The 26443-nt window shown below is 43.0% G+C and overlaps 1 protein-coding gene across 1 annotated transcript; it reads left to right on the top strand.

The window, feature by feature from the left end:
• On the top strand, positions 1-26331 carry wnt4 (wingless-type MMTV integration site family, member 4). The gene is made up of 6 exons (XM_064968558.1): positions 1-717; positions 22591-22672; positions 24601-24754; positions 24881-25012; positions 25138-25280; positions 25378-26331. Exons 1-6 carry the CDS (start codon positions 641-643, stop codon positions 25846-25848), a joined length of 1059 nt encoding a protein of 352 aa, XP_064824630.1. The 5' UTR covers positions 1-640; the 3' UTR covers positions 25849-26331.
• The last annotated feature ends 112 nt before the right edge of the window (positions 26332-26443 follow it).

Raw genomic sequence — 26443 nt, 5'->3', positions numbered from 1 at the left:
GCAAACGCACAGTGGCAGGCTGTGAAAGATTGTGTGAAGAGTGTGTTTCGTGAATGTGTGTGTGACAACGTAAAGAGAACCAAAGCCCATCAGTTGGAATGGACCACAGTAGAAATAACACCGCAATCGAGGAGCGTCTCGAGAGCACCTGAGGGATTACAACTCCAACTCGAGAAGAAGTCGTTAAGGTTTTTACTGCCCCTCTCATTGCGCGCCCGGTGGTGTTAACGCGAAAACAGGAACGAGAGTAAACACGTGAAATAAGAAGGTTCCAATTCAGTCCCAGCCTTCCCGAGTTTGGCGCCGTGACACAGAAAAAAATAATTTCTGTGTATTTTTAGCATCCTCTCTTTTCCCTATCCTCCCATCTTTTCCTCTGTCTCTGTGTGGACAGAGAGCAGGAGACGAACGGACCGGGTGACACAGCTGCGAGTCTCACGCCTCTCCGGTTGATCTATGTGGATGTGTGATGATGGATTAACTGTATTTAACGGGGTCCCACGTATCTCCGGTACTTCACTAGACCACCGCCGCCAGCTCTCGTCCCTCCCCCTGGGAGCGCGTGGCAGAGATCCCTGCCATACTTTCTGTGGATTACTTAAACTCTCTTTGGGATTTTTCTCTCCTGGTAGCACTCGCGATGACCGCGGAATATGTTTTACGGTCCCTGCTGATGCTCTTCCTCGCGCTGCTCTCGGCCAACGCCAGTAACTGGCTGTAAGTGAAGTTTACGGACTCCAACTCCTCTCTCACCTCTCTGCATCTTCTCCTCTCTGCCTCCCTCCACTCTCTGCCCACCTCCTCTCCCTCGCCTCCACACCCCATCCCGAAACCTGGCCAGTCTGCACTTTCACTACTCTCTCCACTCTTCCCAAAATATCTTCCTCCGTCTCTCTTCAAACCATCCCAAACCTCACATTTCCCCTGTTCCTGTCATTATCACGACGCTGTCCCTGTGTCTGACGGTGTCCCTATGGCTGTCCCTTTCTCTGCCTCTGCGATCTCTGTGTGTCCGTAGTGTCACAGCTCAATGCCCTGTCGTAGTTAACCCAACCACTCCACTCATCCACTCGACTGTTAGGCTATAGGCTAACAATTTTATAATAGGTATTCTGCACCTGTCAGTCAAATAAGAATAATATCTCACCTTGCCTGTTACCTCGATGAAGCTGCCAGTGTCAGTGCATCTGAGTGTGCAAGGCCCAATTCCGTTATAGGCTATTTGTCAAGGTAAAACACCATTAGTTGTCAGCCTCAGTTGTCCCCTGGGACCTGCAATGTGCAGGGTAGCCTACACTGAGTAAGTGACTAGGGCCAGACTAACTACACTATGAGTACATTGCACATTATTGCCCATTTCTCCCCGCTGCACGAGCCTCGCTGTTCGGTCACAAGTGCGTGCTTGCTCTCAGAGGTGGGAGGTGGTTAGGTGGGTCTGCATACCTCAAGGGAGACGGAGAGAGAGAGAGAGAGCTAAGCATCAGCTCTGGGTTTTACTGTCCTTTTTATGATATAAATACCGTGTGACTAGCATTTTTATTTCAATGATTAGTGTTTGTATCTTATAACTGGTGAATATAATATCGTATATGTTGACAGAAATGGGCTCTGTGAACATGAGGATAGCCTTATCAAATGATTATGATTATTAGAGTTTATATAGCATAAGCCACCATTCAATCTTGCATTATGCATTGATAAATTGCTAATACATTGATGAGTGCATTTAGTAGCCACATGCATTACAATGTCATCAAATGATACATACATTGAACCTGTATTATTATGTTAAACATAGATAGTTGATTATTAATTGTGCTATAGGGTTTGATGGCAGCTCGTGTTTTTGGACTCAAGGTGTGGCGAGAGAGCAGAACGCGGGCGTGTGCAGACATGTTCCACGCGCAGTGAAAACCCTCTCTGCTAGTCTGCTAAATATGATTGTTCTGTCTGTGGGATCGACCAGGAGCATGTGCACTTCTCCCCCTCAGCCCTGAACCAAGCAGTCTCAACCCCCCTCTCCATTCTCCCGGCACCGGTATAGGAGACCTGTCAGCTGGGAACAGCACAAGTAAAGGAGAGGGGAAACAGGGCTCAGAACAAATACTGCAGAGGAAAATTCTCAGTAGGTCAGATCATGTAAAAATTCACTGAAGATAAATGTTTTTAAAAGGCAAGTTTATAGGCCTAGCCTATATTGCAAATATTTGATAGGTCAAGTAGATTTTGAAAGTATATGTTCATTAATCTATATGTTTTATTAGAGTTTTTCAATTAGAAGGTAATAGTCTAATTTTGGCATCAATATGATGGGAATATAATTTTATGGATCTGTATTCACACAAAACTAGTCACATCTAATGAATGAATCGAATATGATCGTATAGATTATATTGAGCAACTGAGCATAATGCTGGAATCATTATTTTCCAAGAAGTTATATTCGTATCAATGTCTGGTATGCAGGTTCGTTGAATAAGAACATCGTATTTAGCCATTATTTAACGAAAAACAGATGTTTTCGATAAAATGGTCGATTTAGATTATGTTACCAAATTTTGTAGTAGACTTCCAGTTTAATTTAGTTTTTTTTCTGAAACATGTTCAACTTGTTATGGCTCACCGCATAGGCCTATTTATCTCCAAATTGTGTCTGCTAACGCAGAGCATTTTTCTCATGGTGATTTGAATGATCTTTTACATACTGGTCTTGTTCTTTGCTGAAATCGAAAAGGCCTGTAGTCAATTACAGGCGATAGATCATAGGATGGTCCAAGGCAGCGTTTACCAAACTCGGTCCTCGGGACCCCAAGGGGTGCACTTTTGATTTTGCCCTAACACTACACAGCTGATTCAAATGATCAAAACTCGATGATTAGTTTATTTTTGGAATCAGCTGTGTAGTGCTACGGCAAAATGCCTAATGGTCTAATGTCATCATGATTTCCAGGTATATCAAAGTGTTTCTGTGTTTAGCTATGCTGACATGTATCAGCCAATTATTTGCAATATAGGCTATTCTAACATTGTCATTCTATTGAACATCTAATGAACACTATTTTTGAATAGGTAGCCTATACCCTTATTGCATGCCTTTTCCTTTTTGGTTCATTAAAACAACATAGCACCATGAAAAAAATGGGGGAGCTAATTACAATTTAGTATACAATTTGTTTAGGCTATAATACGCCTGCCAAATCTCATGAATGTTTAAAATGAGCGATATAATTTTGAATAAGCGATGATGCAATTCCCAGTTCGACGGGAACACTGTTGAGGGAACTATTTGTTTCTACCCTAACTCATTTTCTTATTGCCTAATATCCCGTGTGAATTTCAATCTGCCTCTCTAAACCACTCATCGGCTACTGAGCGCTGAGTCATACTCCTAATGTCTCTCTAGAATCGGGGCTGACGGGCCTGCAGTAGACTACTACTGTTCATTATTTTTGTCGGTCAACGCCTCCTTTTCGCCCTCGTCTCGTTCTCTTTCTCCTATCCTATGGCGCGAGCGATTTCCCTGTTGCACCTGCGTGCGGCTTGAAGGGGGGGGGGGGGGGGGGGGGGGGGCGTCATCATATAGCCTAATTGACACAATTGTGGCGTTTGTCAAAGGGAATGCAGGGGTTCGGCCTACGTGTTTCTTGCTTCAGTTTAATTTATTTACTCAACATAAACCCCCGTGAATTGGCCCTGGGGAGAATATCATAATCCTCGCCTATTTGTTTTAGATTGCTCATTGAATTTGAAACGTCAAGCCCGTTTAATAATTAAGTAATAAGGCAGGAGGATGTGTGGTATATGGCCTATATTCAACGGCTAAAGGCTGTTCTTATGCACAACGCAATGCGAGGATACAGCTCTTAGCCGTTGTATACTGGCCATATACCACAAACCCCGGAGGTGCCTTATTGCTATTATAAACTGGCTACCAACCTAATGAGAGCACTAAAAATAAATGTTTTGAAATACCTGTGGTATAGGGTCTGATATACCACGGCTGTCAGCCAATCAGCATTCAGGGCTTGAACCACCAGTTTATGATTTTTTTTTTAACACGCATACAGTGTTTTCATAGACAATTGCTTGACAGGATCCCATACTTTTAAGGAATAGGCCTAGCTACACATTAACTGAGTAAAGCGCATTAGCCTTTGAGGACCAATGTTTTTAAAAAAACATTATTTATTTCACCTTTATTTAACCAGGTAGGCAAGTTGAGAACAAGTTCTCATTTACAATTGCGACCTGGCCAAGATAAAGCAAAGCAGTTCAACACATACAACAACACAGAGTTACACATGGAACAAAACAAACATACAGTCTATAATAGAGTAGAAAAAGAAGTCTATATACAATGTGAGCAAATGAGGTGAGATAAGGGAGGTAAAGGCAAATAAAAGGCCATGGTGGCGAAGTAAATACAATATAGCATGTAAAACACTGGAATGGTAGATTTGCAGTGGAAGAATGTACAAGGTAGAGATTGAAATAATGGGGTGCAAAGGAGCAAAATAAATAAATACAGTAGGAGGAGAGGTAGTTGTTTGGGCTAAATTATAGATGGGCTATGTACAGGTGTAGTAATCTGTGAGCTGCTCTGACAGCTGGTGCTTAAAGCTAGTGAGGGAGATAAGTGTTTCCAATTTCAGAGATTTTTGTAGTTAGTTCCAGTCATTGGCAGCAGAGAACTGGAAGGAGAGGCGGCCAAAGGAAGAATTGTTTTTGGGGGTGCCCAGAGAGATATACCTGCTGGAGCGCGTGCTACAGGTGGGTGCTGCTATGGTGACCAGCGAGCTGAGATAAGGGGGGACTTTACCTAGCAGGGTCTTGTAGATGACCTGTAGCCAGTGGGTTTGGCGACGAGTATGAAGCAAGGGCCAGCCAACGAGAGCGTACAGGTCGCAGTGGTGGGTAGTATATGGGGCTTTGGTGACGAAACAGATGGCACTGTGATAAACTGCATCCAATTTATTGAGTAGGGTATTGGAGGCTATTTTGTAAATGACATCGCCAAAGTCGAGGATTGGTAGGATCGTCAGTTTTACAAGGGTATGTTTGGCAGCATGAGTAAAGGATGCTTTGTTGTAAAATTGGAAGACAATTCTAGATTTAACTTTGGATTGGAGATGTTTGATGTGAGTCTGGAAGGAGAGTTTACAGTCTAACCAGACACGTAGGTATTGGTAGTTGTCCACATATTCTAAGTCAGAACCGTCCAGAGTAGTGATGTTGGGCAGGTGCGGGCAGCAATCGGTTGAAGAACATGCATTTAGTTTTACTTGTATTTAAGACCAATTGGAGGCCACAGAAGGAGAGTTGTATGGCATTGAAGCTCGCCTGGAGGGTTGTTAACACAGTGTCCAAAGAAGCGCCAGAAGTATACAGAATGGTGTCGTCTGCGTAGAGGTGGATCAGAGAATCACCAGCAGCAAGAGCGACATCATTGATGTATACAGAGAAGAGAGTCAGTCCAAGAATTGAACCCTGTGGCACCCCCATAGAGGCCCGGACAACAGGCCCTCCGATTTGACACACTGAACTCTATCAGAGAAGTAGGTGAACCAGGCGAGGCAATCATTTGAGAAACCAAGGCTATCGAGTCTGCCGATGAGGATGTGGTGATTGACAGAGTCGAAAGCCTTGAACAGGTCAATGAATACGGCTGCACAATATTTTTTATTATCGATGGCGGTTAAGATATTGGTTAGGACCTTGCGCGTGGCTGAGGTGCACCCATGACCAGCTCTGAAACCAGATTGCATAGCGGAGAAGGTATGGTGGGATTTGAAATGGTCGGTAATCTGTTTGTTGACTTGGCTTTCGAAGACCTTAGAAAGGCAGGGTAGGATAGATATAGGTCTGTAGGAGTTTGGGTCAAGAGTGTCCCCCCCTTTGAAGAGGGGAATGATCGCAGCTTTCCAATCTTTGGGAATCTCAGACGACACGAAAGAGAGGTTGAACAGGCTAGTAATAGGGGTGGCAACCATTTCGGCAGATAATTTTAGAAAGAAAGGGTCCAGATTGTCTGGCCCTGCTGATTTGTTAGGGGTCCAGATTTTGCAGCTCTTTCAGAACATCAGCTGACTGGATTTGGGAGAAGGAGAAATGGGGAAGGCGTGGGCAAGTTGCTGTGGGGGGTGCAGTGCTGTTGACCGGGGTAGGGGTAGCCAGGTGGAAAGCATGGCCAGCCGTAGAAAAATGCTTATTGAAATTCTCAATTATAGTGGATTTATCGGTGGTGACAGTGTTTCCTATCTTCAGTGCAGTGGGCAGCTGGGAGGAGGTGTTCTTATTCTCAATGGACTTTACAGTGTCCCGGAACTTTTTCGAGTTTGTGTTGCAGTAAGCAAATTTCTGCTTGAAAAAGATAGCCTTTGCTTTTCTAACTGCCTGTATATTGGTTTCTAGCTTCTCTGAAAAGTTGCATATCACGGGGGCTGTTCGATGCTAATGCAGAACGCCATAGGATGTTTTTGTGTTGGTTAAGGGCAGTTAGACCTGGAGAGAACCAAGGGCTATATCTGTTCCTGGTTCTAAATTTCTTGAATGGGACATGCTTATTTAAGATCCTTATTTAAGATGGTGATCAAGCCTACGTTGTAGGATGGCTGGGGTGTTAAGCATGTTCCAGTTTAGGTCACCTTGCAGCACGAGCTCTGAAGATAGATGGGGTAATCAGTTCACATATGGTGTCCAGAGCACAGCTGGGGGCAGAGGGTGGTCTATAGCAGGCGGCAACGGTAAATAAATATTGAACTTCGTCTGTTATGATAAAAACAATATATATTTTATTTTGCACCACCAATATTCACTCTGTCAAATGATAAAACTGTTCAGGATGCTCTAGCATGTCTGCCGAGGGTTTCGAAGCTTGGAGCAGCAGTGGTGTGTGTGTATTAAATAGACTATAGGCATGGTCAGTGTGTCAGGCAGGCGATAAAGAGATGGCAGCTGATGAGTAACCAGAGAAAGCAGGGACCTTGGCGTTGCGCTACACTGTGGCGCCTTGCACTGCAAACACACACACACTGCAAACACACACATACACACACCACACACACACTGCATACACAAATACCAGCAGTGACGAAGTGGTGATGAAGCTGTAGTCAGGTTGTCACATTCATGATCTCCTGTCAGCGTCCTGTCCCCAGACCCCCTCCTGCTCACACTAATACACTACGGCTAACACAGGCCAACATAGATACCAGAGGAAAAGCACAACTGCACAACTAATAAACAAAGGAGGGAGGAGGGAGGAGAAGAAGGAGAGTGAGAGAGAGAGAGGAGAAAATGTGTGAGCGAGATGAGGAGAGAAAAGAATAGAAGGGGAAATGGCAGAAGGTGGATGTCTGATGAAACACATACACACACACAAAGTGGTCTTGACCTGTTGATGCCAGAGGATTAACGCACCAGGTGGGAGGTGGCTTGTATTGCCTCTTCTCTCTCTCTCCCTCTCCCTCTCTCTCTCTCTCTCTCTCTCTCTCTCTCTCTCTCTCTCTCTCTCTCTCTCTCTGTGTTTGTGTCAATATGCGAGTTTGTGAGTGTATTGAGTTTGTGAGTGTATTTTTGTGTTATCTGGTGCTTGCTCTGCTGCTGTCTCCATTAGAACACATTTCACCCTAACACCATGACCCCATCGCTAACACACACACACACAAGCACAGGCATAATGCGCATACATTAGAAACTAGCTCTCACAGTCTCATGTCAGAATTAGACGTTGATCCATGTTTCTCAAACATCAAATTCTGAAGTTCTTCCAAATTTAAAATTTAAAAGTGTTTTAAGTTTAGGCATTAGTTTAGGCATTAACTCCAAAATGTTATGGTTAGGCATTGACCCCCGACAGGTTAAGGTAAGCGTTAAGGTTTGGGATAAGCTTAAAACTATCACTGGATTTGGACTTGTAACCTTTGGAATCAGAGGCAGATGCTTACGCCCCTCGGCCATTTCCATCCACAATGCCCTAGCAGAACCGAAACCTACTTGAAGGTAACAGCACTCACTGTTGCCCCTAGTGGCCAGTTTCCATGTCATCTCACAACGTGCTCAGACATGGATTATTGTCGAATACGGACTTGCATCATGGGTGAGCTGGCTGCACATTAGACCACCAAACCCCAGCCCTCATTAGCAATTAGGGTCATTCTTATCCTCTTTAGCATGCTTTCTTTCTTTGTGTGTGTGTGTGTGTGTGTGTGTGTGTGTGTGTGTGTGTGTGTGTGTGTGTGTGTGTGTGTGTGTGTGTGTGTGTGTGTGTGTGTGTGTGTGTGTGTGTGTGTGTGTGTGTGTGTGTGTGTGTGTGTGTGTGTGTGTGTGTGTGTGTGTGTGTGTGTGTGTGTGTGTGTGTGTGTGCGCTTGTCTGCATCATAGAGTTCTGCAATAAGGGGCTAGCTTGGAACGTGGTGTGTGTGGTTAAAGGCATGAGAGCTATTTTGAGCGTTATTTGTCACAAATTTAGATAGGGACTTAAACAATAGACTGTCGCCTCCCTCCTGCTCGCTCTGTATGGTTTCAGTAAGAGGATCATGGATCTCACCATGCATCCAATGCTGCACTAGAATAGAGTTTTGTTCCTGCCAGGGAGAAGAATAGAATAGAACAAATGACTCCTAAGTCATAAATCGACAATTCTGTCAAAGATAAAATCCAATTTGGACAAACGTCAAATAATGCAGTAATTAGGGACGGATAAAAATGTACAGAATCGTTACTTGGAGGAGCTTTTTCAATTTCAATCAAGGGGAGGGTTTAGTATTTATTTATGTAGTCCAAGGGAGGGTCGTGTAATTTGTAATTGATTAAATTCAATATTTCTCATTGTTTTAGTATTCGTTACTTATTAGGCTATATATCGATGTGTGCCTGATGCCATCCCTCATCTCTGATACTCTGCTGGGTGCTCAATATTAATTGCGCCTATAGTCTACTTAGTGTGGTCTCAAACTGTTTTATCCAGAGCCTAAAGGTGATATCATGCATCACATATATATATAGATGATAGGCTACGAAGTGCATGCTCAGAGAAGCACAGAGAAAAGTTATATTTCTAAGATAGCTGCTGGGATGGTGTAAATAAAACTAGATTACATTACACACTGCAATTGATATTCCAACCCGGAGCCTCGGCCTGCTCTGCTCTTACTGATCAAAACCGTTTTTGTGTGCTGCTTAACCAATGGCTGTGCTGTGTAGAGCTACAGTGGCATTTCAGGAGGAGAATCAAAGGTTTCTTCCTATTTAAGAAGTCAGAGGTAGGCTTTCCTGTTTGACCGAGGAAATTAGGCTATAGGATGCTATGTCCATAGATTCCTCCACCCACCATGCATTATTTAAATAGCCTACATATCAGCATTTAAGTTTTCAGGACATCTGGCCCGTATTTTATGATGCAAAACACAACATCATATGATGCAAAATGCATCATATGGGCCAAATTTCTGTTTTTGGAAAGTTACATATCTTGAAAACTTAATTGATAACATGCAAAACATTTTTGGGACTATGTCAACAAGGGACTAATGAAACAAACACCAAAACATAGTTTATGGGTGGAGTTTTCCTTTAAAACCAATACTCAAATTGAGGGGGTATGAGAGGGTATACCATAGGTCTACCTTTAATTAAGGAAAATGGCAAAAAAAACAGACCTACCCCATATGAGCTTAAGATTTTGATGAAAATAAAACGGATCCGATTATATAAAGTGGTCTAGGCCAAAACAGCGCTTTGGTCCGTGACCACTCTGGAGTGGAAAGGTAGGACTACTCTGTCTTGAGTGGAAAGGTAGGCCTACTATGGAGTGGAAAGGTAGGCCTCTGTCTGGAGTGGAAAGGTAAGCCTACTCTGTCTGGAGTGGAAAGGTAGGCCTACTCTGGAGTGGAAAGGTAGGTCTACTCTGGAGTGGAAAGGTAGGCCTACTCTGGAGTGGAAAGGTAGGCCTACTCTGGAGTGGAAAGGTAAGCCTACTCTGGAGTGGAAAGGTAAGCCTACTCTGGAGTGGAAAGGTAGGCCTACTCTGGAGTGGAAAGGTAGGCCTACTCTGGAGTGGAAAGGTAGGCCTACTCTGTCTGGAGTGGAAAGGTAAGCCTACTCTGGAGTGGAAAGGTAGGCCTACTCTGGAGTGGAAAGGTAGGCCTACTCTGTCTGGAGTGGAAAGGTAAGCCTACTCTGGAGTGGAAAGGTAGGCCTACTATGGAGTGTAATGTTATGCCTACCTTGGAGTGGAATGGTAGGCCTACTCTGGAGTGGAAAGGTAAGCCTACTCTGTCTGGAGTGGAAAGGTAAGCCTACTCTGTCTGGAGTGGAAAGGTAAGCCTACTCTGTCTGGAGTGGAAAGGTAAGCCTACTCTGTCTGGAGTGGAAAGGTAGGCCTACTCTGTCTGGAGTGGAAAGGTAAATCTACTCTGTCTGGAGTGGAAAGGTAGGCCTACTCTGTCTGGAGTGGAAAGGTAAGCCTACTCTGTCTGGTGTGGAAAGGTAAGCCTACTCTGTCTGGTGTGTAAAGGTAAGCCTACTCTGTATGGAGTGGAAAAGTAAGCCTACTCTGTCTGGAGTGGAAAGGTAAGCCTACTCTGTCTGGTGTGGAAAGGTAGGCCTAACTTTTGAAAATACCATGCTAAGATTCCTAATGGCATCTCAAATTAAATTATTTGGGACAGTTTCATTGCAATCAAGACACACTGACTTGCCATTGGAAAAAATATGATAATATGAACACAGGCCTATCTCTCTGTCCATTGTTAGTCTGTAATTTCGGTAATTTGTGTGGTATTAAAAAAATATTCAGGCAATTATTTCTCGGACCTGCAAATATGATACTAGATTCATGCAATGATTTTACTATAAAAGCGATCTTGCCAAGCCTACTCTTGTCCATGGTGGTCTGCGAACCCACAGCCTTCTGGCCCACAGCCCTGTGCACTATCAAAATTCCCATGTTGACATGTAATGCTTACAGGACAAATAACTATTTCTAAAACTGCATATCTAAGACTCTGGTCTATTGTTTTAGGTATAGGGAAGGGTCACTTTTTTAAGCATTCAGGGACAATTTAGGTCAAATGTATTTTGCTGAAGGGAGGGCCATCCATTTTCGTTTCAGAGAGGTCCGATTTTCTCCATTTAACCCTTATTATAAATAACTTCACTACCTCATCTCTGTGCCCCACACATACAGTTGTCTGTAAGGTCCCTCAGTCGAGCAGTGAATTTCAAACACAGATTCAACCACAAAGACCATGGATGTTTTCCAATCCTTCGCAAAAAAATGGCACCTTTTGATAGATGGGTAAAACAAAATGAAAAGCAGACATTGAATATCTCTTTGAGTATGGGGAAGTTATTAATTACACTTTGGATGGTGTATCAATACACCCAGTCACTACAAAAATACAGGCTTCCTTCTTAACTCAGAGTTTAATAGCTGTGATAGGTGAAAACTGAGGATGGATCAACAACAACATTGCAGTAACTCCACAATACTAACCTAAATGACAGAGTGAAAAGAAGGAAGCCTGTACATAATACAAAACATTCCAAAACATGCATCCTGTTTGCAACTAGGCACTAAAGTAATACTGCAAAAAATGTGGCATAGCAATTCACTTTTTGTCCTGAATACAAAGTGTTATGCTTGGGACAAATCCATTACAACAAATTGCTGACTACCACTCTCCATATTTTCAAGCACTGTGGTAGCTACATCATGTTATGGGTGTGCTTGTCATCATTAAGGACTGTGGATTTTTTCAGGTTAAAAAGAAACGGAATGGAGCTAAGTATAGTCAAAAATTATAGAGGAAAACCTGGTACAGTCTGCTTTCCAACAGACACTGGGAGATGAATTCCCCTTTAACAGGACAATAACCTAAAACACAAGGCCAAATATACACTGGAGTTGGTAACCAAGAAGACAGTGAATGTTCCTGAGTTACAGTTTTGACTTAAATCTACTTGAAAATCTTTGTCAAGACCCGAAAATGGTTGTCTAGCAATGTTCAACAACCAATTTGACAGAGCTTGAAGAGTTTTGAAAATAATAATGGGCAAATGTTCTGCACTCCAGGTGTGGAAAGCTCTTAGAAACCTGCCCAGAAAGACTCACAGCTGTAATCGCTGCATCTACACATTATTGACTCAGGGGTGTGAATACTTCTGGAAATGAGATATTTCTGAATTTCATTTTCAATAAATTTGCAAACATTTCTAAAACATGTTTTCACTTTATCATTATGGGGTATTGTTTGTGGATGGGTGAGAAAAAATACATATTTAATCCATTTTGCTTTCAGGCTGTAACACAACAAAATATGGAATAAATCAAGGGGAATGAATACTGTCTGAATGCACTGTATGTTGACCATATTTCAGATGATGTTTGAAACAGGATGGGCTTGTTTTTGCAAACGGACCAGTAAGTTATATCTGGACAGACTAAACTCATGTTCTGGCATCACATTGTGCATGTATTTAAATGGTGTACAGGCACCCTCTGTCATATTGCAAAAGCATTTCCTTTAGATCCAATCCAGTGTCTCTGTGCATGTACAGTGGGGTCCAAAATGTTTGACACCCTTGATAAAGATGAGCAAAAATGACTATATAAAATAAATAATTCAAAATACTGAGCTATATTGAATGCTCCACCTTGCGAGGCTAGCAGGCACTGAGCCTTTTTCTAAAATATTTTATGAATTGGAGAACACATTGGGATGATTCCCAAAGATCCACCACCATATTTTACAGTAGGTATGGGGTTATTTTCTGCTCATGCATTTCAATGCCAAACCCACCACTGGTGTGCAAGGCCAAAGAGCACTATTTTAATGTCATCTGACCAAAGCACTAGTTCCAATCGAAGTGTAAATGGCATGTAGAAAACTCCAGGCGTTTACATTTGTTGGATAACATGAAAATAGAGCTCTTTGGCCTTGCACACCAGTGGTGGGTTTGGCATTGAAATGCATGAGCAGAAAATAACCCCATACCTACTGTAAAATATGGTGGTGGATATTTGATGTTGTTGGTGCTATTTTGCTTCCTCTGGTCCTGGGGCCTTTGTTAAGGTCAACGACATCATGAACTTTACCCAGTACCAGGACATTTAGCCACAATCAAATCAAATAAATCTAAATCTAAATGTTTTGATCAAATGTGCCGAATGCAACAGGTGTAGACTTTCACCGGGGAAGCATAGAAATAGCATAGAAATAGCGCAGATAGAACAGATCTAATGCTTCTTAGACATTCAAATAAAATAATAGACCTATAACTCACATTTCACAGTATTTGGTCGTGTCGCTCAAAAAGTTACATACAGTGCCTTTGGAAAGTGTTCAGACTCCTTGACTATTTCCACATTTTCTTATGTTATAGCATTATTCTAAAGTTGATCAAAAATCACCAAAAAATCATCATCAATCTACACACAATACACCATAATGACATCACAATACACCATAATGACAAAGCAAAAATAGTTTTTGGACATTTTTGCAAATATATTACAAATAAAAAACTGAAATATCAGATTTACGTAAGTATTCACACCCTTAATTCAGTGCTTTGTTGAAGCACCGTTGGCAGCGATTAAAGCATTGAGTCTTGGGTATGACGTTACAAGCTTGGCACACCTGTATTTGGAGAGTTTCTCCCATTCTTCTCTGCAGATCCACTCATGCTCTGTCAGGTTCGATGGGGAGCGTTGCTGTACAGCTATTTTCAGGTCTCTCTAGAGATGTTCGATCGGGTTCAAGTCCAGGATCTGGCTGGGCCACTCAAGGACATTGAGACTTGTCCCAAAGCCACTTCTGTCTTGTCTTGGCTGTGTGCTTAGTGTCATTGCTGTGTTAGAAGGTAAACCTTCACCCAGTCTGAGGTCCTAAGTGATCTGGAGCAGGTTTTCATTAAGGATCTCTCTGTACTTTGCTCCGTTCATCTTTACCTCAATCCTGACTAGTCTCCCTGCCCCTGTCGCTGAAAAACATTCCCACAGCATGATGCTGCCACCACCATGCTTCACAGTAGGGATGGTGTCAGGTTTCCTCCAAACGTGACGCTTCACATTCAGGCCAAAGAGTTCAATCTTGGTTTCATTAGACCAGAGAATCTTGTTTCTCATGGTCTGAGAGTCTTTAGGTGCCTTTTGGCAAACTCCAAGCAGGCTGTCATGGGCCTTTTACTAAGTAGTGGCTTCCATCTGGCCACTCTACCAAGGGCCTGATTGTTGGAGTGCTGCAGAGATGGCTGTCCTTCTGGAAGTTGCTCCCATCTCCACAGAGGAACTCTTAAGCTCGGTCAGAGTGACTATTGGGTTCTTGGTCACCTCCCTGACCAAGGCCCTTCTCCCCCGATTGCTCAGTTTGGCGCAAAGAGTCTGAATACTTATGTCATTAAAAAACTGTTTACCCTTTCAATTTAATACATTTTTGAATAAGGCTGTAACGTAATAGCATGTGGAAAAAGTCAAGTGGTCTGAATGCTTTCCAAAGGCACTGTATTGCCACTTTAAAATGTAAGAAAAATATTTGCTGAATGAAAAAGGAAATAGTAAAACAATAAAATAACAATAATGAGGCTATATACAGGGTTACAAGGTAGTTGAGGTAGTGGCGATAGCAGAGAGAACAGTCTATGACTTGAGTGGCTGGAGTCCTTGACAATTTTTAGCGCTTCCTCTGACACCTTCTGGTATAGAGGTCCTGGATAGCAGGGAGTTCCACTCCATTGATGTACTGGGCCGTACGCACCACCCTCTGTAGCACCTTGCAGTCGGGTGATGAGCAGTTGCCGTACAGTACCAAGCAGTGATGCAGCCAGTCAAGATGCTCTCAATGGTGCAGCTGTAGAACCTTTTGAGGATCTGAGGGCCCATGCCAAATCTTTTCAGCCCCCTGAGGGGGAAGAGACGTGTTCGTGCCCTCTTCTCAACTCTCTTGGTGTGTTTGGACCATGAATGTTCGGCCCTCCGTTTCCTGTAGTCCACGATCAGCTCCTTTGTTTTGTTGACGTTGACGGCGAGGTTGTCGTCCTGGCACCACACTGCCAGGTCTCTGACCTTCTCCCTATAGGCTGTTTCATCATCGTTGGTGTTCAGGCCTACCACCATCGTGTCGTCTGCAAACTTAATGATGGTGTTGGAGTGGTGTGCGGCCACACACGACTGAGCATGCACCCCTGAAGGGCCCTTCAAGTCCAGGATCCAGTTGCTGAGGGAGGTGTTCAGTTCCAGGGTTCTTAGTTTAATGGTGAGCTTGGAGGGCGCTATGGTGTTGAATGCTGAGCAGTAGTCAATGAACAGCATCCTCACGTAGGTGTTCCTTTTGTCCAGGAGGGAAAGGGCGGTATGGAGTGCAATAGAGATTGCATCATCTGTGGATCTGTTGGGGCGGTATGCAAATTTGGGTTGATCCAGGGTTTCTGTGTTGATGGTGTTGATGTCAGCCATTACCAGTCTTTCAAAAGCACTTCATTGCTAGAGATATAAGTGCTACTGGGCGGTAACCATTTAGACAGGTTGCCTTGGTGTTCTTGGACACAGGGACTATGCTGGTTTGCTTGAAACGTGCAGGTAATTCAGACTGGGTCAGGGAGAGGTTGAAAATGTTAGTAAAGACACTTGTTCTCTGGTCAGTACATGCCTGTGCCAGGACACTGAAACTTGGACACAAGACAATAACCCAAACACATGTCAAAATCCACAAAGAAGTGGTTCATTGGCCATAAAATCAACATTTTGCAATGACCGTCTCAGTCTCCAGACTTGAAACTCACTAAATATATCAAGGATTCTGTAGGGAGGAATTGTCTAAGATCCCTCCCAATGTGTTCCCCAATTCGTAAAACATTTTAGAAATGGCTCAGTGTCGTTATCATCACAGGATTAGTTGTTAAAAGGTACTGGAAAGAAACGTCAATAATTCGATGAAAAAAAAGTTTTAGTGTTTAAACAAAATATAATTCTCTGAGCAATTGTAGTAGTAGAAAATACTATAATTCCCCAATTTTTGTATATATAATATACCTCAGCATTTGAATTATTTATTTTATACAGTCATTGAGTCATTTTTGCTCATCTTTATCAAGGGTGTCAATAATTCTGGACCTACTGTACACAATTTCCCTGCTTATCAGGAGTTATAATGGGTTCTGGGTTTAGCTTAAGTCAGACTGTCAGCAGCTGAGAGTGAAGGCCGGGGTTCATGTGTTAAGGTTAGAGTTCACTTGTAGGGTCAGTCTGAGCGAGTGTTGCTGTTGTTTGTTGGTTTGACCCGACTACTCGGCTGAGACAGTTTATGTTCTGACTGGAAGAACTTCCTCTTTCCTCTCTCTCCTCCTCTGTTTCACTCCTCATTCCCCCACCTCCTCTCACCTCTCTTTTTTTCCTCTTCCTTATCTCCTCTCCTCAGCTCAGCCCATCTCCTCTGCATCTATACAACTATCTCCTCTCCCTCGATTCCTTCCTCTTTTCCATTCTCCTCCTTCTACTTTCCTCCCTCTAATAATCTCCTCATCCACCTCAGTCACCCTCTTCCTTTTCCATATTCTTTATACCCTCCTAACGAAGAACCAGCCCTTCTTTATACCTTCCCCCTGCAACAACCGGCTCTTCTTTATACCTTCCCCCTGCAACAACCGGCTCTTCTTTATACCTTCCCCCTGCAACAACCGGCTCTTCTTTATACCTTCCCCCTGCAACAACCGGCTCTTCTTTATACCTTCCCCCTGCAACAACCGGCTCTTCTTTATACCTTCCCCCTGCAACAACCGGCTCTTCTTTATACCTTCCCCCTGCAACAACCGGCTCTTCTTTATACCTTCCCCCTGCAACAACCAGCTCTTCTTTATGCCCCCTCCTGCATCAACCAGCCCTTCTTTATACCCTCCTCCTGCAACAACAACCAGCTCTTCTTCATACCCTCCCCCTGCAACAACCAGCTCGTCTTTATACCTTCCCCCTGCAACAACCAGCTCTTCTTTATACCTTCCCCCTGCAACAACCAGCCCTTCTTTATACCTTCCCCCTGCAACAACCAGCTCTTCTTTATACCTTCCCCCTGCAACAACCGGCTCTTCTTTATACCCTCCTCCTGCAACAACCAGCTCTTCTTTATGACCCCTTCTGCATTAACCAGCTCTTCTTTATACCCTCCTCCTGCAACAACCAGCTCTTCTTTAAGCTCTCCCCCTGCAACATCCAGCGCTTCTTTATGCCCCCCTCCTGCAGCAGCCAGCACTTCTTTATACCTTCCTCCTGCAACAACCAGCCCTTCTTTATACCCTCCTCCTGCAACAACAACCAGCTCTTCTTTATGCTCTCCCCCTGCAACAACCAGCTCTTTTTTATGCCCTCCTCCTGCAACAACCAGCCCTTTTTTATGCCCTCCTCCTGCAACAACCAGCTCTTCTTTATGCCCTCCTCCTGCAACAACCAGCTCTTCTTTATGCCTTTCTCATGCAACAACCAGCTCTTCTTTATGCCTTCCTCCTGCAACAACCAGCCCTTCTTTATACCTTCCTCCTGCAACAACCAGCACTTCTTTATGCCTTCCTCCTGCAACAACCAGCACTTCTTTATGCCCTCCTCCTGCAACAACCAGCTCTTCTTTATGCCCTCCTCCTGCAACAACCAGCTCTTCTTTATGCCCTCCTCCTGCAACAACCAGCACTTCTTTATGCCCTCCTCCTGCAACAACCAGCTCTTCTTTATGCCCTCCTCCTGCAACAACCAGCTCTTTTTTATGCCTTCCTCCTGCAACAACCAGCACTTCTTTATGCCTTCCTCCTGCAACAACCAGCTCTTCTTTATGCCCTCCTCCTGCAACAACCAGCTCTTCTTTATGCCTTCCTCATGCAACAACCTGCTCTTCTTTATGCCTTCCTCATGCAACAACCAGCACTTCTTTATGCCCTCCTCCTGCAACAACCAGCACTTCTTTATGCCTTCCTCCTGCAACAATCAGCTTGGATCACAAACTAAGATACCATCTGAAAGTTCAAATAAATACTGTGTTAATATGAGAGCAACCAAAGCATAGCAGACACATTGATATGACGTGAGCAAAGATGAGTAAATTGTAACCAATTAGATTTAAATCAAAATAAACAATTCACCTTCTTTCAATGATAGTCCCAAAATGAAGTTCATATATAATCCTAACCAAAGTCTCAATGTCCAATGTTAATAAGGAAGTAAAAATCCAATCCAAGAACAGTTCAAGACAAATAGTCAATCTCAAAGCAAGAATGGGCAATCCCCCTTCAAAATGAATATATAACTGCAAAAAAGAAAACAGTAAACAGTGTCACACTCCTATCTCCTCCTCCTCCTCTTTTCTTTCCTTTCCTTGACCTTTTCCTCCTCATCTGCATCATATTGCTGAGATTGTTATGATGGTCATTTCAATTACTATTGAAATATGTCCTTGCTGTATATTTAATTTGTACAGTACTGTTATATACTGTAGCCACAACAGCTGCACAGATTCCCATAGACTCCTATGGAGTACATCTCAATAGTCACAATAGTCTGATAACATAAGAAAAGTTCAGCCGTCATGAAAGAAGCCAACCAGAACCAGTTCTTTAAATTCACTGCAAACTGAAGAAAGAAGATGTGGAGAGAAAACCACTACATTATTGAGATGCACCCATTTTCTCTACTGACAATCAGGCTCAAAATAATTGCTTATCAAATGTATCCTTGCCACTTTCCGTAAAATGTTAACATAGTTTTCTGATGAAACACATTTGCTGTCGGGTGCAGACCGTGAGTTTGTTTCTGTCAGAGTCAGTCCTTTAAGAACATTGCCTGGAAGGCACTAACATGGCTGCCAAGAAATTATGTTATGTTGTCTACGTCTCAGAGCAGCCTAAGCTTCTTGGTTGAAACTTGAAGGATAAACCTTTTCTGTCTGGCTGTTGATGGTCTGGGCCTTGGGCTGTGCTGCCTCTGTGCCTCAGGGGAGACTCCTGAGAGGAAACTGAGATCAGGCTGCCCTCTGCAGGCCAGACTGGGTTCTGCAAGTGTGTCTGCTGATCTGACTCCAGTCCAGCAGAGGTTATCCCAGGTCATCATATCATACTAGCTCAGAAAGTGGTGGTACAGAGTCATCCATGCTCCTGGTATATACATGGGCCTGGAGTTTCTCTAAGAATAATCATGAATGGTTAGTTTTCTTGGAAATGCATATTTTGCTTTTAACCCAACCCCATGTGAAACACACACGCACCACACGCACGCACACGCACACACAAACACACAGAGAGAGGTTGGTAGCCAGCCAGTGTCAGCCGCGGTGCAGTACCGTAGGTACAACGATTTGCTATATTTTATGTGCCCATATATCTAGGTGAGGGGTTCGTCAATGTGCTGGGGCATACCACAGTATGCAGGAATCCAAAGATTGCAATTTAGAACGGGTAATCTCTACAGACCCCTCACTGCTATTTGTGTGTGTTTGAGTATCTGCGCGTGTGCCTTGCCACAAACCTTTCCACTTACTTTCCCAATCATGCTTCCAGAATGTCTGTGGTTGTCCTGTTGGCTGGCTAAACTTTGTCCTCCACTAGCTGTGTGGTCAAAAAACAACAACATTTTTACTTACATTTCATGCACAGTGAAGCAATGATAACTTACAATAGGATAAAACTACAGCTGAATATTGCAGTGAACACAGATAAACAGTATCTATTACTGTGTATTGTTTGTTGTGAGGAGCTTCCTAAACCTATATATACCTCCACCTGTTTACCTCTCCTGTGTACTCAGCAGAGGAAAGGTAAGCAGTGCTAGTTTAATCAACTGATATAAATACCCTGGGAGAGACAGAGACAGAGAGAGGTGTCTGGAAGAGTGTGTGAGGGCTGGTCTCTGTGACATCCTCTGTGTTAGTAGAGATTCATCTGGGGGTTGATCTGTCCTCAGAGGAAGGGGTAGTTGATATAGCCAGAGCTCAGATACAGACCCATCTACCACAGATATGGTGTACATCATGGCATCTTTAGAGCAACACACTTGTTTAGCCAGGGGGGGTTTCTCTCACCTATCTATCTCTCCTCCTTTCTCTCAGTCTCCACTCCACCCTCACCACCCTTCCTCTACAGCCCAGATACCCTTTCTCTCTCTCTCTCTCTCTCTCTCTCTCGCTCTCTCTCTCTCTCAATGTCGAGCTGCAGTGGTAACTGTCTGTCTCTGTTTCTGTTTCTGCAGTAAGGCTGTAGTGGAGTGGTTGCGTGCTAACTTGCGCTGGGCTAAGCTTGTTGGAGCCAGCAGTGTTGTCAGGGCTGCGATGTGTAATGCAACACAAACACACAGTAGCCGGCGAACAAACCACACTCCAGGTGGAATGCGACCACGAACCGTCTGACTATACCTCCCAGAGAGAGAGAGAGTGAGAGAGATGGTGTGAGTGGGAGAGAAAGGAAGAAGAATGAGAGCAGGGGGAAAGAGTGGAAACAGAGGGTACACAGCCAAATCAAGAGATAAAGATGGAAGCACTGAACACACAAACACACACACTAACACACACCAACATACACTAACACACATGCACACACTCCCCAAATGTCTGGGCTCGTCTTTTCCCATGCAGTAGGGTTTCACAAACACATAGACAGAACTACACCTGCGGAGAGCTTATCTGTCCTTCCCATGTGCTTTATCCAATGTTTATTAAATGTTTCCAGGGTCAGGGCTGGGCCAGTGGCATGCCAGCAACAGCAACTGGTGCTTTATGAGTACTTTCATCTCTGTGTGTGTGTTAGTGAGTGCGTCCGTGTGCGTGTGCGTGTGCGTGTGTGGGGGTACTGAATGCTGAGGGGGACAGGTTTATGTGATAGGAGAGATGCTGAGCCTCACCAGCTGCAGTGCAGACAGACAGTGGTTCTCCAGTGTTCAGAGGTCTCAAGGTGACTTCATCACACTATCATAGCTGGATGTGTGGAGACTGTGTACCCAAACAGACAGAACACACAGCTCAAGGTCGTAGGTCTTTTTCTTGTATAGCTGTATTTGAACTTCAATGTATTTTATTGAGGGGAAGATGCATATGTACAAATTAAGGAAGGATAATTATTTAACTGCAAATCTATCAACTTTAAAATGAAGAGAATAATGCATCCATGATTCTGAGGTGCATGAAAAAACAGTAAAAAGAAACAAGTTAATACAGTATCTGTTCAGATTATACAGTATCTGTTCAGATTATACAGTATATGTTCAGATTATACAGTATCTGTTCAGATAATATAGTATACGTTTAGATTATATAGTACATGTTCAGATTATACAGTATATGTTTAGATTATACAGTATACGTTTAAATTATACAGTATACGTTTAGATTATACAGTATACGTTTAGATTATACAGTAAATGTTCAGATAATACAGTATACGTTTAGATTATACAGTATACGTTTAGATTATACAGTATATGTTCAGATAATACAGTATACGTTTAGATTATACAGTATACGTTTAGATTATACAGTATATATTCAGATTATACAGTATATGTTCAGATTATACAGTATACGTTTAGATTATATAGTATATGTTCAGATTATACAGTATATATTCAGATTATACAGTATATGTTCAGATAATACAGTATACGTTTAGATTATACAGTATACGTTTAGATTATACCGTATATGTTCAGATTATACAGTATATGTTCAGTATTTACCATTTAATCTGTTGGTGAAGACAGTTGGATTATACAGTATACGTTTAGATTATACAGTATATGTTCAGATAATACAGTATACGTTTAGATTATACAGTATACGTTTAGATTATACAGTATATGTTCAGATTATACAGTATATGTTCAGATTATACAGTATACGTTTAGATTATATAGTATATGTTCAGATTATACAGTATATATTCAGATTATACAGTATATGTTCAGATTATACAGTATACTTTTAAATTATACAGTATACGTTCAGATTATACAGTATATGTTCAGTATTTACCATTTTATCAAGACAGTTGGTTATGAACTGAGCCTGTACCATTTCATTCATAAAAAGTGATTGATTGTTGTTGTCAGACAAGCATTCAGACAGGCTGAGGGAGGAAGGCAGCAGTGCTCTGATAGTGAGGTATCCTGCTGTATAGACAAGACTGTCGGAGGGAGAATGTGGTCGAGTGGTCATGGTCGAGGTTATCTGACTATTGAGTGGAGAGGAGATGACCATGAGAGAGAGTGTGTGTGTGTGTTGAGAGAGAAAGGGAGAGAGGGTGTTATCTGCATGGAGAAGAGGAGGTGACTGTGAGAGAGAGAGAGAGAGAGAGAGAGAGAGAGAGAGAGAGAGAGAGAGAGAGAGAGAGAGAGAGAGAGAGAGACCGAGACCGAGAGAGAGAGAGAGAGAGACCGGGAGAGAGAGACCGAGAGACCTGTGTGCCCTGGAGGTGGTTTAGATGATACAACTATTTCCCTCTTCTCAACATGATGCATCTGTGTCGGTCACTTTTGTCTCATCATTGTTATTGGGGGGGTCATTGTGTTGTTATTTGTCTAGTTGCATATTTAATACCCCCCCCCCCCCTTCTTTGTGTCTCTGTCAGGTACCTGGCTAAACTGTCGTCGGTGGGCAGTATCAATGATGAGGAGACGTGTGAACGTCTGCGAGGACTCATCCATAAACAGGTACACATCTACCATGACAAACAGTGGCAATATTTTCAGGTTTCAAGGTTGGCAGGGTATGACAGGATGGTACATATTTTATAAAAGTTACACTACCGTTCAAAAGTTTGGAGTCACTTAGAAATGTCCTTGTTTTTGAAAGAAAAGCTAATCCAAGTTTATCATTTTAAAAGACTAATTGATCATTAGAAATTCCTTTTGCAATTATGTTATAACAGCTGAAAACTGTTGTTCTGATTAAAGAAGCAATAAAACTGTCCTTCTTTAGACTAGTTGAGTATCTGGATCCTCAGCATTTATGGGTTCGATTACAGGCTCAAAATGTTCAGAAACAAAGACCTGAAACTCGTCAGTCTATTCTTGTTCTGAGAAATGAAGGCTTTTCCATGCAGAATTGCCAAGAAGCTGAAGATCTCGTAGACTGTGCCAATTCATAAACAGCGCAAACTGGCTCTAACCAGAATAGAAAGAGAAGTGGGAGGCCCCGGTGCAAAACTGAGCAAGAGGACAAGTACATTAGAGTGTCTAGTTTAAGAAACAGACAACGCACAAGTTCTCAATTGGCAGCTTCATTAAATAGTACCCGCAAAACATCAGTCTCAACGTCAATAGTGAAGAGGCGACTCCGGGATGCTGGCCTTCTAGGCAGAGATGCAAAGAAAAAGCCATATCTCAGACTGGCCAATAAAAAGAAAATATTAAAATTGGCAAAAGAACAGACACTGGACAGAGGAACTCTGCCTAGAAGGCCAGTATACCTGAGTCACCTCTTTACTGTTGACGTCAACGACTGTTGACATTTAATTGACAAAAACAAGGACATTTCTAAGTTACCCCAAACTTTTGAATGGTAGTGTATGTCCAAGTCTTTAAATTCAAGATACAAGCCATAGTAATTGAATTTGAACCAGGCGCAGATCTGTAATCTATGATCATTATTATAACCAGATACAGATCTGTAATGTTATGATCATTAGTATAACCAAATACAGATCTGTAATGTTATGATCATTATTCTAAATAGATACAGATCTGTAATGTTATGATCATTATTCTAACCAGATACAGATCTGTAATGTTATGATCATTATTCTAACCAGATACAGATCTGTAATGTTATGATCGTTATTCTAAATAGATACAGATCTGTAATGTTATGATCATTATTATAACCAAATACAGATCTGTAATGTTATGATCATTATTCTAAATAGATACAGATCTGTAATGTTATGATCATTATTCTAACCAGATACAGATCTGTAATGTTATGATCATTATTCTAACCAGATACAGATCTGTAATGTTATGATCATTATTCTAACCAGATACAGATCTGTAATGTTATGATCATTATTCTAACCAGATACAGATCTGTAATGTTATGATCGTTATTCTAAATAGATACAGATCTGTAATGTTATGATCATTATTCTAACCAGATACAGATCTGTAATGTTATGATCATTATTCTAATCAGATACAGATCTGTAATAATGATTGTTATTCTAACCAGATACAGATCTGTAATGTTATGATCATTATTCTAACCAGATACAGATCTGTAATGTTATGATCATTATTCTAACCAGATACAGATCTGTAATGTTATGATCGTTATTCTAACCAGATACAGATCTGTAATGTTATGATCGTTATTCTAATCAGATACAGATCTGTAATAATGATCGTTATTCTAACCAGATACAGATCTGTAATGTTATGATCATTATTCTAACCAGATACAGATCTGTAATGTTATGATCATTATTCTAACCAGATACAGATCTGTAATGTTATGATCGTTATTCTAACCAGATACAGATCTGTAATAATGATCGTTATTCTAACCAGATACAGATCTGTAATGTTATGATCATTATTCTAACCAGATACAGATTTGTAATAATGATCGTTATTCTAACCAGGTGCAGATCTGTAAGCGCAGTGTGGAGGTGATGGATGCTGTGCGGCACGGGGCTCAGCTAGCCATAGACGAGTGTCAGTTTCAGTTCCGGAACCGCCGATGGAACTGTTCCACACTGGACACCATGCCCGTCTTTGGCAAGGTCGTCACACAGGGTACGCCTCAGTATCAACAACTTATCTTACAATAAATATACTTATGAACTTCTCAGGATAAAAACATTGGCATTTCAGTTGTAGGTGTGTGTTTAACGCTGGCCTGTGTGTGTGTGTTCTTGACAGGCACTCGGGAGGCAGCCTTTGTTTATGCCATCTCAGCAGCCAGTGTGGCGTTCGCTGTGACCCGGGCCTGCAGCAGCGGAGAGCTGGAGAAATGTGGCTGCGACCACAACGTCCACGGAGTCAGTCCAGAAGGTACACACACACACACACACACACACACACACACACACACACACACACACACACACACACACACACACACACACTATTTGACTGCTAACTCTCTCTCTCTCTCTCTCTCTCATCCTCCCTCCCAGGGTTCCAGTGGTCAGGCTGTAGTGATAACATTGCTTATGGAGTGGCCTTCTCTCAATCCTTTGTTGATGTGAGGGAGAGGAGTAAAGGACAGTCCCCCAGCAGAGCACTCATGAACCTACATAACAATGAGGCTGGGAGGAAGGTATGATATATCACAACCAACAACTCTATCATAGCAAAGTCAACAGCAAAGAAAAAGACAGGAGATAAAAACATGCATTATTTCTGTCTCCCTGCAGGCCATTCTGAGCCACATGCGTGTGGAATGTAAGTGCCATGGCGTGTCAGGTTCCTGTGAGGTGAAGACCTGCTGGAAGGCCATGCCCCCATTCCGCAAGGTGGGCAACGCCATCAAGGAGAAATTTGACGGCGCCACAGAGGTGGAGCAGCGCAAGGTGGGCACCACCAAGGTCCTGGTGCCACGGAACTCCCAGTTCAAACCTCACACAGACGAAGACCTGGTCTACCTGGAGCCCAGCCCCGACTTCTGTGACCACGACCCGCGCACACCAGGCATGCTGGGTACGGCGGGGCGGCAGTGTAACCGGACGTCGAAGGCCATCGACGGCTGTGAGCTGATGTGCTGCGGCCGGGGCTTCCAGACAGAGGAGGTGGAGGTGGTGGACAGGTGCAGCTGTAAGTTCCACTGGTGCTGCTACGTCAAGTGCAAACAGTGTCGCAAGATGGTGGAGATGCACACCTGCCGGTGATCACCATGGAAACCCCCAGTGGAGACCAAACAAATGCCCCATCACACCCCACTCTCTCCTTTCTCACCTGCACAGAAGGATGGGAGGGAGGGAGAGGGGGATGGTGTTTGTGGTTGACCTTTTCCCCATTTCAAAACCATCCCTATTCCTTCTACAATAGACCCCGGGAACAGACAGACAGAGGTGGACAGAGGACATGGGCATTCCCAGTCAGTTCATACAATGTTAAAGGAAAATGATACACATGCACGGGATGTATAGAACTAAAAATATATATATCCCAACAGAGTATTGTCCCTCTCTTCATCTTGTCTCACACTCGGTTGATTCACATTGTTTCGGTTGCTTTTGTTATATCTTTTATTCATTTTCTTTTCATTTTCTTTTTTAACTTATTTGACATTGTTGTGAGCGATTCGGGGTGGATTCGGTGAGGGGAGAGTGGACTGCATGGGAGAGGGACTGAGGGTGGGGTATATTGGACCCGGGGAAAGTGGGATGGCGTAGTGGGGAGGGGGGGGGTTGGTGGAGTTTAGGGTAGGGGGGGGGCTGAGTTTGCCCTCTGTCTTTGCTGCTGCTTTAGGGACTCATCTGG

This window comes from Oncorhynchus masou, chromosome 6 (assembly GCF_036934945.1).
Source record: "Oncorhynchus masou masou isolate Uvic2021 chromosome 6, UVic_Omas_1.1, whole genome shotgun sequence".
Taxonomy (NCBI): Eukaryota; Metazoa; Chordata; class Actinopteri; order Salmoniformes; family Salmonidae; genus Oncorhynchus; species Oncorhynchus masou.
The sequence above is the reverse complement of the archived record's forward strand: the minus strand, read 5'-3'. Positions and strand labels throughout refer to the sequence as shown.